At 31.7% G+C, this 19,768-nt stretch overlaps 1 protein-coding gene across 1 annotated transcript; it reads right to left on the minus strand.

The window, feature by feature from the left end:
• Window positions 1-2,137: 2,137 nt before the first annotated feature.
• LOC143631148 (IQ domain-containing protein IQM2-like) lies at window positions 2,138-4,451 on the minus strand. The gene is made up of 8 exons (XM_077099995.1): window positions 4,150-4,451; window positions 3,930-4,044; window positions 3,782-3,847; window positions 3,610-3,698; window positions 3,436-3,526; window positions 3,111-3,350; window positions 2,889-2,990; window positions 2,138-2,791 (listed from the first exon to the last, which is right to left on the minus strand). The coding sequence occupies exons 1-8, from the start codon at window positions 4,449-4,451 to the stop codon at window positions 2,138-2,140; spliced, it is 1,659 nt and encodes a 552-aa protein (XP_076956110.1).
• Window positions 4,452-19,768: the final 15,317 nt, after the last annotated feature.

The following is a 19,768-nucleotide window of genomic DNA, read 5'->3' on the forward strand; positions in this document are numbered from 1 at the left end:
TACCACTTAAATTAGGTAATAAAACGGATATTCTGGTATGACTAGTTTAAAATTTTCATAAGTTTATGATGAGTATGGTATTAGGTGATGCCTACTCGATTACCTAAACTCATTCATCAGATCAAAATCAAATATATGATATGTAATTTAATCTTTAAATTGTAATAATAATATTTTGAAATTCCTAAAAGCTAAAATTATAGAAAGTATATAATTGCTAAATATTATATTATTATATAATTGTTACAATATAATATAGTTGAGTAATTGGTACTTTAGGTTGGTTTCGGATATGAGTTTAATATCAAGTTTCAGGAAAAGGGCATCATGATGAATAATTTTTAACCATGTAAGACTAGAAAAGGTTACACCCAATGCCTGTAGATATATTGGCAAACCTGATGGATAACAGCAGCTCTGGTACCAGATGTGTATTCGAAATGATTTTATAATTAGAAATGGAACAGAAAATGATAATGCTCGCGCCAAAGTAGACCTATTACCATCTCTATGTGAATATAAATATGGTTGTTGGTATATCCATGGTCACGTTCTGTAAAATGCAGTTATTTCTTTGATGACATGAAAAGTGAAAAATATATACATGTGATACAAATTTTAAAAGTAATCATTCATAGGTTCATATCCTACATTCTTTCATGGCTAATCACAATAAAACATGTACAAATGTTCCATCAATGAAGCAAATCAATTAATAAATGTTCAACAGAAGCATCACGGTTAATGTCACGGTTGGACCGTGCATCTACTATGCTACGTATGGTGTAATCTAAAAAAAGATCCAAAGTCAACGAACCTAAGAATATAAAAACTACCGATTCTATGACTATATCATGCATTGACCATCCAAATGTCATTCACATATTCAAAAGCAAAACAAACGAAAAATTAAAGACAAAAGAACATAAGATATATAGTCAATTTGACGATCAAATTGTGAGTCCACCATAGTTACCTCGAATATTTATAAATTCACATTGATTTCTCACTTCAACAACGAGCCTACACATTCTTAGGCATACAAGATGCATCAATGTAATGATGAATGGCATATATTTATATATGTTGAATGTAAGATCATTTAAAAATAACTACATTTTTACAAAACTCATAAAAAGAAATCTTTTATAACTAAAACATCATTTCACAATTTAACTCAATGATTATAAAATATTTGGCTGATCGGGATATGACATAAAAGTCTAAAGTTGAAAGTTCAACAAGTTTTATAAAAATTAAAGAGTTTTAGTAAACAGATCAATGGTTATATGAAACTAGTAGATGTCTTGTAATAATGCTAGTAATTTTTAAGCTAGTGGATAAGACTCGCAGGTCACCCTTACTTAAATGTTTAGAAACATATAAAATGCAAATATATAGTATATACAACAGGACGAAGTTCATCTTAGCATTATTGATGGTCTAAAATAACATAAACATTCCATCTGTATGTGTATATTAACTGACGTAAGACGTAGTAAATGATGACGTCATATGGTTTGTATTAATTTTCCATTTTAATTTCATAAAAAGTCGAAATTAGTGTAAATCTTCATAAAATTATTAAAAATGAAGATTGTGCATCTCAATCACATGTAGTTTGCATGTTCCATTGATCACTTGAAACGTGGCCCAAGTACAAGTTTTAAATATTAAAATGACGGACAAAACTTTGGGTTTTTTTTGCATCCCTTTTGACTTTTATTCTATTTCATGTCATGTAGTACATGGAAGTACATACACACTTATTACTTTAATTATTTCCAATGTAGATATGCTACTTTCTTTATATAAAGTTACTATATTCAAAATAATACACTCTTACTCCAAAAAGAATATTCAAAATTCACTCATTAAAAATAAAAATAAAATGAAAGGCAAAAATCAAATTCTGTGTCCTTTAATTAATAGTATGAAGGATTAAGATAAGTAGTCACATATAAATAAATGAATAAAATATAGTAAAATGAATAATGATTAGACACCAATGTAGTATCTGCAATTTTCATTTCCATCTATAATTTGTACAAATAAGAATAAACCTAAGGTTGTGTACTTGATTTCAACACTTTTAACTTCCAACGAATGCCTTAAACTAAACTAAAATGAAATAAAATTAATCAAATAATTGTGTAACCCAAACCGAACCGATATCTAATGGAGTGGATTGTGTCCTATAAGGCCCTTTATCTCTTCGTAACAAACTCGGGTTTTCAAAAGACAAAGGGCTTGTGCATAATGTGGTGTTGGTAAACCGAAGGCTGCTCGGGGCACTTTTTGGTGATAAATTAGCTTGCTCTAAAGCATGTGATTGTAGCTCGGTTGGATAATCACGCAAACAACCGATGCGGGGCCCAGCTCCCGTGCTCCACTTACAACATAACTGTCTTCCTAGTTGAAAACAACTTGTTTCTTTATGTGAATTAATCCTTTGTAAAACATTATCATCGATGCATGGCTCGTCTTCATCATCTGATAGCTCTTGCATCGATGAAGTGTGGTTTTCTTGAGAATTAAATGAGTCTTCTGCTGCTTCATAACCATCCAAGATTGTCTCAAAGCAGGAATCGTTAGAACAAGATTCATTAACCTTGGTGTTTTTGCTTATAACAATATCTTCAATGTTTGGTATTTCAAGGGCGCGTAGGTTAAGACCGTTTGATGGGTGATTGCTAGTTGTTTCTTGAGGCTGTTGTTCGCTCATGTCCTCTTCTAATGAGTGCGTTCTTATGTGATTGCTAATCGGTTCTTTATCTTCTTCTGAATCCATCTGAGAACAATAACAATAATAATAATAATAAGTGTAAGAACGAATCATGAACAAGATTGAATCTTGAAAACTTTGTTGATATGGGTATCATTTTTACCTTAACATAAGTCGTATCCACCTCGTTTTCATGAAGAAACGATATGAAATCTTGAAAATTTTCTTCCGTAGGTTGATAATGACCGCTATGAGGCCATATTGCCTGATGAAAAAAACACAAAACGAAGTGCTTTTTATTAGTGACCCTTTATACATAATCATTTACTTGAAACAAAATATGTTGAAAAGATTTTAATTTTAAAGTTAGAAACTTAAAATTTACCTTTAAAGACCCTTTTTCAGCAACAATTCTGCCAGCAGCCAATGTGGCTCCACCTGCTAGAAAACTTGAATGTTGAAAGAACCCTTTTTTCTTTATTCCAACATACAAAATCTTGGAAGTACTTAACACAAATATCCACTTTGCCCCCTTGGGTTCTCCAGTAGTGTCAATATACTCCCCTGTTTGTTTGTACAATAACTTTCCATCTTGTATCACAACTTCATATGCTTTTCTCTCTATCTATAAACAAAGATCATAAATGTTAGTAACCATTTTTTGCATTTCCTTGAATTCTTAATATTTTTTAAAACGCGCAGAGACATACCGGGCCGAGATATTTAATGCATTGTTGTTGAAGTTTGGATCGCGGGCATTTTTCGACAAGATTTATTTCTTTCCCTTCTCCAATATCCAACCTGGATTTTTTAAAATAAATTAAATTCAAGAACTACTTGACCATTGTTTTCTTAAAATAATATAAGACTTTTAATGTATTTACCAATAAAAGAAGGGTTCTTTGCTTTGAGAGACCAGCCATTTTCCATAATAAAACTGAAGATTATGCCCATAGCGATGTCGTGGATCAATCTGATAATTACAAATACGAGTTACGATATATAAATTTAAAAGAAAAAAATATAATTCAAAATATGAAACTTAATTTCACTTACCGCCTCGAGCCAGTGTTGCAAAGCAAGCTTCTGTGCTTTGCTGTTTTTAGACAAACCTTTTCCAACCTGCAAAAACAACAAAAAATTAAATCTTTTTGTAATTTTATAAATCTTGATACTCAAGTTTCATCAAATCATGTGAAATTACCTTTGCAGCCCTTGTTCTTGCTCTGGACCAACGCGAAAAGGCGGTTTCTTGCTTTTCAAGATTGAAAAATGATATGGAACTCTGTTTTAATTCTGCAAAATCAAGAAGCTTCCACCTATAACAACAATAACAATAATCATTAGAAAGAAAAAAATTCAAATTTCCAAAAATAAGCAAATATTACTTGAAAAAAAGTTACTAAATTAGAGAAGACACATACAAGCTTTGTTCAATTTGGACTGCACAGTCAGCAAGCTTTCGTCGTGTTCGAAAGCTTTTATACACTTTTTGCAACTTAATAGCTGCCTCATGCTCAGGGCTTCCAAGGTCAAAAATGTTAGATTGTGTGAATTCATCCATCACATTGTTGAATTCTGGGAATTCAGTGCACATTTCCTTCATTTTGGCATAATCCAGGCCCCCTGTTTCTTCACCCAAATGGGCTTTAACTTCATCATGCTCTGAAATTATGGTCTCTAAGTTTGTGTAAGCAGTTAAGGGGCAATAATATGATAGCCCCATGCAACTTCAAATGCTTAATTTGCCTGCAAATGACAGTTAGATAGATAATCAAGATTTTGCTAATAAAAAAACAATCATAATTAACTGTCAATGAGCTGTGAGATCACTAAACTGACATTGAAACTGTAAAAGTATAATAAATATGAAGATCAGATCAAACAGTTTGTCATTAAGAAACCCCCCCCCCCCTCCAGCCCCAAAAAGGGAAAACAATAAACATAAGAAGTGGGATTAATTAACAGCTTCTTATTACATCGAATCAGAAGGCAAGCGGACAACAAGTTGCGCCACTACCCGTTTTTTAACAGCAAATACTGGAATTTGGATAATGGGTTACCTTAATGAGACAGAGACAGATTGGTGTGGGAAATTAAAGGGTTTGAATGTCGGTGAAGATGGAAGATTTTGATATCTTTTTGTCGCCCTTTATGAATAAAGATTTTTGAGGGCATGTAAAGGAGTAAAGTTGATTAAGAAGTTGGTGTGTTTGTCTAGTCACAAAAGTTGGCATGTTTATATAGAAGCCATCACTTAGTTGGTGCGTGAAAGAGAAGGACAAGCACGTGGAATAGACATTGTTTGTTTCTAGGTCAAAGATCATTACAAGTGCCATTTTGCCTAAAGATTAATTATAGCATCAGCCGTTCTTTTTAACTATCAACTCAGCATGTCATGTTAGATTTTAAATTAACCTACAAAAATATTTATTTTTCTTATAGTACTAATACTCATTTTTGTTTCAAACTGTCACCTTATTATCTACTTTTCCATTATATAATTTATATCAAGTATGAATAGGACCTACCCTCTGGTGTTTGTTGTTGTTCTTGCTTACAAACTAACGGAGAAAGTTTGTAAAATAGTTTGTAAAATATGTTCTGTCACGTAGATGTCATTGGAAATGCTCTTATATATGTTAATGTTTTGAAAACTATGCCAGTAAAAGTAGAAGGTAGACAAACATAAGTTGTTTTTCTTCGGTATAAGTTGCATCTCATTAGAAGCTTTAACTTTTGACTAATGTTTTAATACTACATTTGTTATTAAATCAGTAATTTCGATGATTCATTAGTTCAATCGACTCAAATAGGTCGATTAACTTGTAAAAGTAGAAGGCAAATGTCTTTTATTTTCCTTTAATTCGGACCGGTTTTCGTCTGATTTCATCTGGTTCTAAGATCACTAGTTACATGGCATCTCGTTTATAGATTTAATACATGATTAATGTTTATGGAATTTGTGGCTTCGATAGTTCATGAACACAATAACAACATATTGATCAGCTAGTAAAAAGTAGAAGGTAGACGACATCTTTGGTTTTCCTTCAATATGATAACAAAGTCTTCATGGGCATTTGGAAACACTTTTTAAGGACTTGTTATGTGCAAAATCTAAACTTTAGGCGTATGTATGCAAATAGTAATAAACTTGAAGGTCACAAACCATTTTTGTTTTTTTCTTTTTGAATCTATAGAACTAAAAAAATCATGCATTACATTGCATGGTCACGTACAACTGTCATTATATTAGTATTTAATAAAATTATTTTTTTTAAAGGTTAAACTACACATTTAATGAGGTTTGAGATTTTGTTTTAAACGGATTTACATTCGAATTTTATGCGTTATTGAATCTTTTTAATCATATTTACCTACCCGATGCATAGGTTTGGAACTTTAATTTAGAATACACATGATATATGGCATATGTAGGTCGTTTAGGTTAGATTATTAAAACTATATATTTATTTATTATGTTTGAATGAATACAACAAATGAACGATTTTAACTTTTAAGGACTTCTTTTAAAGTGTTAAACGGGTTGTATTTGTGGGTTGACTGGTCAAATCCAAGTTGGAACATGATTAATATATTTGCGGGTTGACATTGTGTAACATTAGACCTTTCTGACAACCAATATTGTTCGATTTCCACAAGATTAATTCCCGGATTTGTTTTCGTTGCTCAAATGAAAACTTTACGGGAGGTCACTCATTTTGGATTGCTTCAACTCAAACATGCTTAATAGTGGATTTCTCTTCTAATAGTACACAACCAATTAATATGCCAAAACACGTAGATAATATTTAGGCATGTCAGTTCTTATGGGGCAGTATCTTTCCTGTGGACACCGAATAAACATAACATAACTCAAGATGTGTTGTCTAATGTGTCACACAAAAACACAACCATTAAGCCCAATAAATACAAATATACAACAAACGTTTGCTCTTAAACTGCATATGTTAACTTTCATTTCTTTTAATTTTTAAGTTTTGACATAGAATACTTAACTATTTTATGTTTTAGCATAAAATACTTACCTATATTTTAAAGTTTAACATAAAATAACCCTTAAAAAGATTTTAAAAAACGACTTAATGTGTGAATTACCCAGGTAGTTACACAAACATGTTCAAAGGCTTGACATGAAACTAACACGAGCATGCTTATATTTATACTAAATTCAAGTCACTTATATGATCTGCTTATTTATATATTAAATGAAAAACATAATTTAAATCATCAAATCAAATAGGCAAAGTTATAAAACATAAAAAAAAGCCTATTCAATCATCATTTCTCTCCATTGCGTATATACGTACGATTAATATAATGATCTGTTTCTTCTTAACTAAAAAGCATAATCAGTTTTAATATGCAACTAAACACCACCATAATTATATTATTGGAAACTAATTAAATGAAATATATTAAAAAGATATCGCTATTATAATTATTTAACAAAAAAGTTATCTAGATCCCATTCTCTCATTCCATGCGATGTCCATGCAGCTTTTATTGATTTTAATGTTATTGTATTTATTTATTACACTTTATAGTAGCTGTACGTTTAAAATGGGCGTACATTATACCGTACAAGATTGGTCTTAATTATGGCCACGTTTCCCATCCACCTCCTCAAAATTAAATTCAAGTTAAAATTATGGATGCATTTAATAATTCAAGAGTTCTTAATATTCTATCAAATACAAATAATTACACATTAATCACAATCGAGTTTTCTTTTGCTAAAAGTAAGCAAGCAATTAGATTTTCTACAACAAGTATATATTGCATCTTCAAATTGTTCAAATTTAATTTATAGTGCTAGAACATACATGATATGTACGTATGTTGAATGTATTGAATGATCATGTATGATAAAATGGTATTGCCTCGTCCATGGTTAATTGGAACTAATAACAAAAACACAAAATTTAAAAACTAGGAGACGTGAGAGAGTGCGACATAGAATATAAGGGTAACAATGTAACATCATGAAGAATGAGCGACATTAAAGGCTTCATCCAGTGGATAGAGTAATGGAAGATGGTTAAGTATATTTTGTTAGATATTTTAATATAATTGAATTCATTTGTTTGATTAATATACATAAAATATTTATTAAACAAGTCAGGAGGTGCACGTACATGCCCTGGTAGTAGGATCCAAAGGCCGGCAAGCTTGATAAGGTTGCTTCATTAAAATTTGAGATGACACATATTCATGTAGTCATGTTAAAATAGTTTCAAATAGTTTTGTCCATTAATTCAGGAGTTCCTAGAAAAGCAACATAATGTGGCACCACTACGTACATTGGGTTCTACCCCATATTTGCATGTCTAGACTACTAACCCATTATAGATTTTATGTCAAAAAAAAAATATTTTTCTAGATTTGATTCTTATTATTATTCACTCAATTAAAGTGGATCTAGTCCTTTTTTTCTCACACTCAAGACAAACACCGCATATTGGCCTGTATGACTAGTTCCAAACAATGGTGCAAACAATGGCAACTTTCAGTATAATCATTTGTTCATGAAAACAAAGTCCAAATGGATTGGACATGCTTATTTAGGAATTTCATTTGCACCTCACGGATGAGGCACAACATGTATATGACCTTTTCAGATGAACTACATCTTGTCCACCAATCACCATTATACTTAAACCCAATGTTTTCAGACCCGGCCTGGACATCGACCGGACACCTTACTGGGTCAAAGGTCGGACTGACCCAGGAAGTCGGACCGGACATTGACCCGAATGACGTCATAAATATTTATACATATACACACACATCCTTAGTATTTTCTTTAATATAAAGTCGTTTATATCTTTTTAACTCATCCCATGATTTCAAGTCTCTCCTAAATATCTCATCATCAAGATCCCGTTTTACATATTTATCCTAACAAGTTTCTATTTTAGTTCTATATTAAATACTAGGTTAGATCCCGTGTTACACACGGGTGAAAATATATATAATTACATATATATATATATATATATATATATGTGTGTGTGTGTTATACATTTTTAATGAATTGTACACGGCAGATAATCTAACATTATTAATATAAGGTATCATATTGTTGTTTTAATTAAAAAAATTCAACATGCAAAGAAAAACAGAGATAAATAACAATTTAAAACATATTTCTAACTTATATCATAACATAAAAATAGACATATTAATTAAAACTTCATCGTGTACTGAAACTATATGTTGTAAACTATGAATCATAAACATGTTGATGCTGTAACATAAGTTGTGTGCTATAAAAATTATTTTTATTGAAATTATAAAACATATAACTACACAACATAAAAAATGCTACATATATGAATATAACAACGAGATATAACAATTATAATTTTGATTAAACCGTTTAATAAAGCAACAATAAAATCCAAACTTCGTGACTTAAATCACCATTTTAATCCAAACATCCAGTCCAAACGTTCATAAAGAATTTTCCAAAATCCAAAAAAAAAAAATAATAACAAATTCTCAAAATTTTAGAAAATAGCAATGAACACAATTAATTGCCTTTGTTACTCAATAAATGATGATTATAACCATTTACTTTGAAACATTCTTCAACTTATGAGTTAATGTTTAAAATTAAATTGTTTATTAGGTGGATACTTTATTTATAGAAATTATATACTTGACATGCTATGTGGATAACCTAGTTAAATGACATATGAAGAAGATATGTTGTTTTAATAGTATAGAAAGATTTGGTATTCTAGTTTATTACCTTGTGTATTCCCTACAAGTTTATTTGCATGTATGTAAAAAAAAAATCCTTCATAACCAGAGAACCTGTAGGTTGGCAAGCTTCTTTTTCTTTTATATGTATATAAACTGCAATCATACATATGATGATGGATGCATGGAATGATGAAACTAGAAAGTAATGTTTTTTTTAAATTAGATATAGTTAACCTATTTAGTATTTATGTTTCAGTTCTTAGATACCATTGTGATGCAACCAAGGGCAAATTCGGACAATTGGACAAGCCAGGTTTTTAATAATTAATTGCACCCTTTTACGGCAATATGACCTAAGTTAAATTGGAATGTTTGACCACTTATGCAACCTAAGGGATATATGTGTTTTATGTGACCTAAGTCAAATTTGGATGAGTCGCGAGTTTACAAATGGTTTGAAGTAATTTATATTACCAAGAAATATAAATATATAAAATGTTTATATATAAGTCAGCACGAGTCTCATTACAACTTACAATACTAATTTATATTTCCGTATGAAACACTAAGACCAATATAACACTTACTTCATTATGTGCATTTGGTTTCACAACTGCGCTTTTCACCGAAATTAAGTATGCATTGGTTATTACGTATTCACATGCTATTTTTCTTTTTGTTAACAAGTCTTTTTGAATTGTTAATTATTAAATTTATTAAACAACACTTTATAAATAAAAAAACGTTATAGACTGTATATTTAGAGTCTATGGTGTTGTGTTTCTCAAAAAATAATTAATTTCAAGAAACCTTCATCCCGACAGCTATGAACCAGAGAGATATAGGGAGACGTGAGCCAAGCTGGATAGGCTTTTTATGTCGAAAGCCCCAAAACTAGCTATCTTATAGCAGACAGCTAAGGCAAGCCTACTCAACTAATCTCATAAATTAAGTAAAGGCCTGTTTGCATCGCAACTAATAGAAAAAAACGACTACTAGACTAGACTAGTGGTTGAGTGCTCCTTGTTGTTCGGATCTTGACCGGGTCCGAGCTTCCCAAGCTCTATGCTGTTGGGGAACTCCGCAAGGGTCTTACCACCTTCTTTATTTACTATATTTGAGTCTTTGGAGTACTTTGGGATTATATTCCGCGCCGAGGATTTGTGCTTGTGGGCCGGGGTGAATATTGCAGACCAGCGGATCTGGTGGTCGACAATCGTTCGGACTTGGTAAAGGAATTAACTAAAAAAAAACAACTTAAAAAGGGACTAACAACTCTTAACAGCTAGAATTATAATCTTTAACTAATAAATATGTTTAATGTGGTGTTATTATGATAAATTGAAAACCCTAATTTGGAAAATTGTGTATCATAATTGATAATACTAACTCTAAAGAAATCTATGTGTAAGATTAGCAAATGATATGTATTGCACATCTTAACAATAACATATTTAAAAACAGGATGGCAAAGTATTAACACGATTGGAAATACAAACACGATGACAAAATATCTAGATTTTATGTTGGATTATCTAACGTATTTAATAGACAGTTTATGTTCAGTCTCTTGATTTACATAATCAGCATATTCAATATGTTCACAATGTTGAATTATCTAACTTGTTTAAGGGCGTAAATCGTGTCTGGTCAATTGGTTAAATTGTTAAACACGAACACGACTCATATTTTTATTTGTGTTAAACAACCAACTTTAGCCCATGAACACTTAAAATCGTGTAATTTAAAGAACGACTCATATTTTTATTGGTGTCAAAAAAACCAACTACGGATGAGATCGGTACCGTATCCGTACCTATACCTGAAAGTACTTGTACCGAAAATTAGTAATCTGGGTACTCATACCTAATTTTATGGTACGGGGATAGTGCTTTTGGTACAGTACTCGCTTTGGTACCCATTTGTTCTTTTTTAAAAAAAAAAATCTCCACTAAACTTGGCATCGGTGTCAGTATAGTACCGAAAATCAATTATCTATATACCAAGACCGTAATAACACAACCAAAGCGATGGAACTAGGATTTGATTGGAACGGATGGTTTATAATCGACTAGAATTAGGGATGAAAATTTTCTATTGATCGATGGAAGATTGTTAGATATAAGGCAATTAGATGTTGAAAAATCCGCTTGAAACCTTGAACCGCCTGATAATAAAAAGCACGGGTACATTAAGTCATGAGTGTTGGAAACTCAATAAAAGCCCCTACGTATTCTAAACGGGTATCTAGTACTGTAATGCTTGTACCTGTACCAGGACATAAAATTAGTAAATTTGGGTACCCGTACTGAGTAGATAGGTACGGGTATTTATTCAAGAAAAAAAATCTCATCCCTACACCCAACCTTGACCTATAAACTCTTAAAAACATGTAATTTGATCGAATAGGCTCATTTAGTTAATTTACCTAAACTAGTTCACGATATGACATGTAGTGGTTCGCCCAGACGGTTCAAACAAACGAACACTAGATATTTGGGGTGACGAATCGAGATTATTTTCATATAATTAAACAAACATAACGAACCTAACAAAGTTACAAGGGGAAAAGACTCAATGAAAACAATAATCTATATCCCTATTTATAGATCTACTAAACTTTCTTTTAAATACAATTACTAAACTTTCTCTCTAAGGCAAAATATTTCCTAAACCTGCTACAATCCAGTTTATTAAAATAAAACATAATAAATAAACCCTTATCTTTAATAATAATTTAAAATTAACCTTCATGCATCAGGCAAATTGTAAATGTGTTAATTGGGTTGATAGGTTATTGAATGGACTAAACCTGTTAGTTCGAACACGATACGTTAATTAAATAGACCTACACGATATGTTTATTAAACACGTTAAATATGATAACACTAACCTGATTATTTTTATACGGGGTTTGTGTCATGTTATAGGTCACAACCAAAATGGCAATAATAATAATAATAATAATAATAATAATAATAAATACTATTTGCATTTATTTTTTCTTTTCAATGGACATCCAACCATATAACTCCATAAAATATTATATAAATATTTGAAAAAAACAAATGGGTTGATTTAATTGGAAGGGATGGTGAGTAGTAAAAGTAGGTGCCAACGGTGAGAACGAGGCCACCGACAACAGCTCAACACCTGTCCCTACTGTTGACTTTTAAGTGCTCATTCTTGTCGGTCAAATTCTCATTATTTTGACTAATTTACATTCCGATCACTTTGGAGTTTGGAAGTCACCCACTGGCCATTGCTATGTGTTTCTACTTCAAATATAATATGAAAATTCAAACAAAATTGATATTTTTTTGAACGAAACATGAATAAAGCACGGATATCCGGGGTAACTAAATGGCAAAAGGCGGCCCAATACGTTTGTAATCGCATACAAAACTTGGTAGCCCAAACTCATAATCTCCTGTTCTGAGGAAAACTTGTCGCACCGAAGACCCGCTGGAGATAAAACTCAGTTGAGACTGGATTCGAACTTGAGATCTTGTGTTCTCCATCTCAAATTAATCTTCACTTCTACTGCAATGCTAGGTGTGTTGATGGCTTTGGTATTCGGGTTTCGGGTTAATCTGGCTCGAATTATTTAGGGTTTTACTTTATAAAGGTCTAACTGATATATATGTATATATATATATGATAATAACTGAACCTAATAACAAACGTTTTAATCGATTATTGGGTATCAGGTACAAGTTATATCAGTTGTCTGAGGGCAAATGTCATAAAAACTAACATACTTTCTATTTTGTCTTATAAAAATACTTCAACATTTTTTTCATATTAAGTCCTATTCATGTTAATTTTCGACACGTGATTTTTTTTAACATAACAAACACTGGTGGTCACAAAACATTAATTTAGAACAATGTATAACATCTAAAAAAAATACATGGACAATAATTGACATGTGCGAAGTAAGTATTTGTTATGATTCCAAATTCAATTGTTGATTCAGATTTTGTATAGAAAATCTATCGATTGAATAATGTTCTTTTGCTAATTCTATAATTTCAACTAAATAATAGTTCTTTTTTTTAAATCTATACACATTCATTTCATTTATGTATCAATGCTATAATTTCAACTAAATAAGACCTTTTTTTTTAATTCATTCACGGCTTCAGTAAAACCATTTATGTATCAATGGAGTTTTATGTTACACGTATCATAAACATCAACATTTTTTAAAATAAAGGTTCGTAATAGATTTATGTCATCGAAGTATTGCATACATTGAGTTCACGATCGCCTAGAAGATGAAATTCACTCTCATCGTCATCCTCATCAACAAAATTATAAGTATTTTCATTTCTTACAATAATAAATAAAGAAGTTTTAGTTACCTATAATCATAATACACAAAAATCACAAGAAATAAGTAACATATACAAAAAAAAAGGGTCTGAAATATAAAAAATCTTGTGGGCTTTTAAACCGGTTTTCTATGAAAACCGGCATGGTTTGATGTTTATAAAACCGTTCAAATATACCGGATACAAAATACCGGACTTGTTCACCGAAATCCGGTTTAACCAGTTGAACCAGTCAGTTTAATCCGTTTTTCAAAACACTGCTAAAAAGTATATTTTTGTTTTAAAAGGTTCAATAGAAATTTACTATTTTTACTTGGTAACTAATAACTGTTACAATTATATGGTTGCATAAGTACCTTGTGATTAAAATAGTACTTTGCATGTATTCAAAGTCGTCGTGCCATTTTTTATCTTCTTCCACTTTAAGATTAGAGAAGTAACGAGTTGAAGACGAAAACTATAGGATTTAAACATTTAGTTTATGACATTGAACGTCTATAGACCGTGTATATGCCCATGTTGTAGGTTATAATCCTAAATGACCAATAATTGCGTGAGCATTATAAAATGCTAACATCATTTGACTAATGGTAAAAAGATCATATTTTCAGTTTTCACCGCATGTAGCTTTCAAAACCCTTGGGAAGCTTATACTTGATGTTGGTTTAGTTGTAGCATATCGTTTTAATAAATATGTTAAAAGTGTCACACCTCAATCTATGGTTTAGGAGTGTGAGCACAAGTTGGTATGGATTTAGGAATGGGCTAGGAAATGAGTATGGGCCTTGAGACCCATAGACTAGGAGTATATAAACTCCAAAAATCTCACTCTCACTCATTTTCCATCACTTTATTCCACCCAAACACATTCAAGAACACACACTCTCTCTCTCTCTCTCAAAGCCGGATCCAAATCCGAGTTAAAGGAAGGAAGATTTTGTGTTCAAGTATCTTCAAAAAACAAAGAACACATCCAGATCCCCGGATTGGTCCAGATCCGAACCAAACCCGAAACCGTAAGGTATGTTTCGGTTAGAAAGGTTAAGTTCTTGAATTCGATGTTGCCATGCAACTTGGTATAATAGTAGATCGGGCAGTAAGATGCAAGAAAAATATAAACTTGTTGAGCCACGAGTTAGCGGGTTAGATATGGGACGAACGAGTGACGTTCGGGCTACGTAAAAAGCGAGTAGACAAAGTTGTTACGACCCAAAACTCACCAAAATAGTAAAAACGGGGCATAAAGAATGGTTAAAAGGTAAAATAGCTGAAGGAATGGTAAAATGAAGAAAATGATGAATCGGATCACACAAGGACGAATCGCATCGCACATGCATGCGATACGATTGGTTTAGGAAATGCAATGCGATACATCTGGCATGTGATGCGATTGGATTTCATCCATGTGATGTGATTGGATTTAATCCATGCGATGGGATTGGATTTCATCCATGCGATGCGACTGGTTTGCATCCATGCGTGCGATTGAAGGTAGCCATGCGAATGATTTCACATGTGATCCTGATGTATTTTTAATAAAGGCTTATTAACGAAAATAAAATTTTCCCAAGTTGACCTGGCAGCTCGACCCCAGCCAGAGCTCTGCCCCTTGGACCCTGCTAGGGGCTGCCGCCCCTAGAACCCCGTTGCCAGGGGCGCTACCCTCGGACCCCTGTTCGTTAGGAGTTTCACTATGATAGAATTATGATATAATTAGGGGTAGTTAAGTGATGATTGTAATTTGTACATAGTTACCCGTGCCCCAGCTGAAGAAAGGCATCACAATCAATTCTGAAAGAAACAGGATTCGGGTGAGTTTCTAGCCCCTTTCTTGTTACATTTTTCGGGTTGCGTGCATAATCCTATATGATTAGTTAAAACACTTACCTTAAGTGGTAAGCGTGTACCACATGTATGTGTTATATATGATATTGCATGCTATAGATAATGTTAAGAGTGTGTACATGAAGGTATGTGAAAGATTATAACTAAAAGTACTAGATGGATGTATGGCTTAATGATAGTATGGAAATAAGGGGCCAGACCCTCAAAATATCTTTGATGGTAGGGACCAGACCCTTATAATATCTGTGATGATAGGGACCAGATCCTCATAATATCTGTGACGGTAGGGACCAGACCCAAATAATATGACGGTAGGACCAGACCCTCATAATATCTGTGATGATAGGGACCAGACCCTCATTATATATGTGATGGTAGGGACTAGACCCTTATAATATCTGTGAGGCATAGGGCGAGAAGCTCTTAAAAATGTGAGGATAGTTATATACGTATTATGAAAATTTAAAATGAGAAGGTACGAAAGAACGCAAGTATGAATGAATAAAACTATGTATGAACTAAATATATAAGCAGGTTAAGTATGTGATATGTATCTTCGGGTATGTATGAACTAAACATATAAGCAGGTTAAGTGATATAACGTTTAATATATATTAATCCCGTGTACATTTTTATTTATTATTTTATTATTTTTGTTCGGTTTTAAGTACGATTTGTATACTACTAATATAGTTTTATGTTTTAGGTTTCGGGTTTGAATTGTGGTGAAAAGAGGACGAAAAAAGAGCAAAAACAAGCCGAACCGGAGAACCGAAGGATCAGAAAACGAACAGGACCAAACCAGGAAGAGAACCGGACCGGCTAGGCCGGCCAGCCCCCCTAATCACGCCGGAGGGCCGCGCGACCGGGGTGGCCAAGCCTGCCGCGTGGCGCGGCGGCCCTATGCTCAGAAGATTCCAGATCGTTTAACCGACTTTCGTATTTTAAGACCCCTGTTACCTATTTAAAGACCCCTAAACTCACCCTTAAGCATACCCTGAAGTTCCATCCGAATTTGGTGAGTTCTGAGGTGTCCGAGACGAGTTTTTGACAGCTTTGGAGTCGAAGAATCAGCTGGTGTTGCGCATATTGTTTAAAGACGAAGAACATGGGTTGGTTCTATATGTTATTTCTTTCGTTTTCGTTTATTTAAACGCCATGAATTCTTATTTGTTTGTTTTGTTTAAACCTAAGATGTTAGGCTAAATTGCATGAACTATCTAGACTTATGATGAACCTATTTTGATGTTTTGATTTGACTTTGGGATTGTTTATCGTTATTGCTTTTATGGTTTAGTAAAAGATTTATCTATAATTAGTTGATGCGTATGGATGCTTAGGATTGTTTGATGAGTTTTATTCCATAGTTTTTCTTGATTATTGTTTGTCATATGATAGGATTGCTATTAGGTCAATTACTTCGTGTTTTTGATTATTTTATGATTGATGTCATGATAAGGTCATAGGAATAATATTGTTAAATAAACCTAAGTGTGCTACTAACCTAAATCTGTAAAGTGCTAGGTTATTGATAAGTTCTTATTATTTAATCTTGCTATATTTAGTTCTTCGTAAGGAGTCCGTCTAGGGTTGGTTATTTATTATTGCTTATCAAATCAATTAAATATAATAAATTGCCTTTGATTTCCGCGTTGTAAGGTAGGATTTCGTATAAAGGAACTAAATTATAAATAATTAGGTGACCGTAAGGAAACTTGATTTTCAATACTGGTGTGCGTTAAAACTTGTTAGAAATCCATAGGTGTCTCTTGAGAAGGGTCAGGGATCCTATTCGGGTTTTCTTTTAAGTGTCTATTTTACGATCCCAGTCCATACTAAACATTTTCCCGGGTTAACTCATTACTGAAATTTAGGGGATTCTAGCCTAGGTAGTTTTCTCATCATCATCTTATTTAAATAACAAACTTTTGCTTTCGTTTAAATTACTTATTTTCTTAATTAGTTTTTAAGTGTAGTATTAAATTAGTATTTTAAATAAACCCCCCCCCCCAAACAAATATAAATTAATAAGTCGTGTTTGTAGTCGAGTCTAATTAACTAATTAACGTAATTTAGAGAGTCGGATTACATTCTCGAATCGGACAAAATTCCCTAAAGTATGGGAGAATGTAACATCTCGGTTTTTTCTTATTTGTTTAAACCGATTCGAGAATGTAATCCGGATCTTTCGAACTATTTAAACTTGTATTTATTGATATTAAACTTGGTTTAACTTATTTTATAATTTTATAACTTTCATTTATGCCAAATAACCTTTAGAAACTCTTAAAATCGCTTAAAATTGTATAAAAATGCATTTTTTGAACTTCAGGGACCAAAACTGCCAAAAATGGAAAGATGGTGAAAACTCCCCCTTCGCCGGCGCGAAGATTGAGGGCTTGATCCTTCACGCGGCGCGAAGCGCGCCTAGTTTAGCTATTTTGATTTACGATCTTCGTTTAATGCTAAATATTTCCCTAAATGACCCTAAATCACGAAATTTGAGCAACAAGTTATTTAATCTAGCATGGAATAGTGTCTAGGTTCAATCTCTGCAATCCCATCGACATATCAAACATTACGAGACCCGATTTCGTCATCCATACGTTATTCGTTTACCAAAACGAGTCGTTTTCTTGTCCTACAAGTTGATATTCTAACTATATAAACAAACCCTCATTCCAAACCCTAGAAACTACTGATACATTGCATTCCCAGCCGTCACCTACCTCAAACCGATGATTTCTCTCTCGTTTTTGCTTATTTACTCGAAGACTTAAAGCTGCAGTTTGACTTTACCGATTTTTTGACCTTTGACCTCGATTTCCCGTCAACTCAAGCATTATCCGGGTAAGTTGTTAACTGATCAGTTGTTCAATAACATTTACTTGTAGATAACCCTCAATCAATTTCTGAGATTGAGGGGTATTGACAGGTCAATTTAACTCAAACCCGTTTAAGGGTATTTTAGTCAATAAGATTAACCAATTGATTTCTCGTACTTCTGGTCTTCCCACCTAACTCTCTTATTAAATGCATTTCTCTTTTTTATTAATAGTTTTATATTTAATTTTTTTCTTTTTAATTTATTATTTTCTCTTTTTAATAATATTTTTTGATTAAAAAAATTTAATACCAACATAAATATATTTTTTAGTTTATATAAATATACTGTATTAGTTATTAATATTAAGCTTTTATAAGTAACAATTTTTCATGTTGATTTAGATAAAATAATTAATTTCAAATTTCAAAGAAGAAAAGTTACATTTTATGCTTGTTTTACAATAAGATTAATAAAAGCTAAGACCAGTCACTATAGATGGTTGATTTGTTTTAGAGACAACATGTTTTAACGCATGGTAAGTTATGTGTTTCATTATCTAAAGTTGAAAGCAAAAACAAAGTGATACTACTAATTTTGATATAGAGGTTAAAAATACAAAAAATATTAAGAGATTTATGAATTTTTAACAACTTTTTACTTCCATATTGTGTAATGTGTAATTTATTCTATCATATATTATATCTTTATATCTTTTGAACATATTTTTTGTATTTTACATTAGGTTATTATTTAAATAAATTTATTTATTTTAACCCATTCTCTACACAGGTTTCTTAATGCTATATGTTATTACACATGGGTGATTTTTACAAAATTACTCACATTTCTCTCTTATTAAATATATATATCTTTTTCTTATTAGTAGTTTTATATTTTATTCTTTTTTTCTTTTTAATCTATTATTTTATCTTTTTAATAATTATTTCCAATATTAAAAAATTTAATACCAACATAAATATATTATTATGTTTTATATAAATATATTGTACTTTGTTATTAATATTAAACTTTTATAAGTAACGAATTTTCACGTTGATTTAAATAAAATAATTAATTTCAAATTTTAAAGAAAAATTTTGACTTTATGTTTGTTTTGCAATGAAGAATAAAAGATAAGGCCAATCGCTTTAGTTTGTTTGCTTATTTTTGAAACAACATGTTTCAACACATGGTCAGTTATGTGTTTCATTATTAAGAGTTGAAACCAAAACCAAAATCAACGTCAAACTACTAATTTTAATATGGAGGATAAAATTACAAATAAAATTACAAATATTGTAT

This window comes from Bidens hawaiensis, unplaced genomic scaffold (assembly GCF_021521415.1).
Source record: "Bidens hawaiensis isolate Kalapana, Puna unplaced genomic scaffold, B.hawaiensis_p1.1 tig00005944_1, whole genome shotgun sequence".
In the NCBI taxonomy this organism is placed as follows: Eukaryota; Viridiplantae; Streptophyta; class Magnoliopsida; order Asterales; family Asteraceae; genus Bidens; species Bidens hawaiensis.

Excerpts from the sequence above, each read along its gene's own strand:
- LOC143631148 (XM_077099995.1), bottom strand. The coding sequence starts at position 4,451 with ATGGGGCTATCATATTATTGCCCCTTAACTGCTTACACAAACTTAGAG. Across the intron at positions 4,045-4,149 it reads GTCCAAATTGAACAAAGCTT|GTGGAAGCTTCTTGATTTTG; the intron begins GTATGTGTCTTC and ends TTGTTGTTATAG. Across the intron at positions 3,848-3,929 it reads CAAGAACAAGGGCTGCAAAG|GTTGGAAAAGGTTTGTCTAA; the intron begins GTAATTTCACAT and ends TTGTTTTTGCAG.